The sequence below is a fragment of the Theobroma umbraticum genome, unplaced genomic scaffold, assembly GCF_002168275.2.
Source record: "Theobroma umbraticum cultivar Fairchild unplaced genomic scaffold, ASM216827v3 scaffold_51.0, whole genome shotgun sequence".
Taxonomy (NCBI): Eukaryota; Viridiplantae; Streptophyta; class Magnoliopsida; order Malvales; family Malvaceae; genus Theobroma; species Theobroma umbraticum.
This window is the reverse complement of record NW_018397260.1, coordinates 8,521,947-8,522,608: the sequence shown is the minus strand read 5'-3', so window position 1 is coordinate 8,522,608 and position 662 is coordinate 8,521,947. Positions and strand designations below refer to the sequence as shown.

Below are 662 nucleotides of genomic sequence, written 5' to 3'. Positions count from 1 at the left end.
CTAGCATAACAATACATCCATTAATAAACATCAATTTCGTGGGCCACAAGGCAAAGAGCATTTTTTTTGTGCATGGTGAGACCGGGCATCACGTCAAAGTCTAAGTCTTCCTTGTTCATCCCGGCCGGCATTTCCCAATCAAATTTGTAAAGAAGATTAGCAAGGGCAAGCTCCAGAGTTGCAACTCCCATATGTATTCCTGGACAACCCCTTCTACCAGCACCAAACGGAATGAGCTCAAAGTCTAATCCTTTGTAGTCAATAGAGCTGTTAATGAATCTCTCCGGATAAAACTCTTCTGGATTTTTCCAAGCTTGGGGATCTCTTCCTATTGCCCATGCATTCACATGAATTAAGGTTTTGGCAGGTATTTCATACCCGCCTATGTTACACTTTCGCATCGTTTCTCGTGGTACTAATAATGGAACTATTGGTTGCAATCTAAATGCTTCTTTTATCACAGCTTTAAAATAAGTTAAGCCTTGGATATCATCTTCATTTACAAAACCTTTTTTTCCTACCAAACTTCTTACTTCCTCTTGAATTTTCTTCAAACACCTAGGATTTTTCATTAGGAAGGTCATGACCCAAATCACGGTGGCAGCGCTAGTATCCGTTCCACCAATAAACACATTCTGCATAAAAGAGAAACAAAGATAAGG

At 39.9% G+C, this 662-nt stretch overlaps 1 protein-coding gene across 1 annotated transcript in view; it reads right to left on the bottom strand.

The window, feature by feature from the left end:
- The window catches only part of LOC110416287 (5-OH-xanthotoxin synthase-like), a 6,759-nt gene that overhangs the window by 5,076 nt on the left and 1,021 nt on the right, over nt 1-662 (bottom strand). Inside the window, exon 2 of the mRNA XM_021428238.1 lies at nt 30-635. Coding sequence (XP_021283913.1) covers nt 30-635 — 606 coding nt within the window. The remainder of the gene's footprint in view (nt 1-29; nt 636-662) is intronic.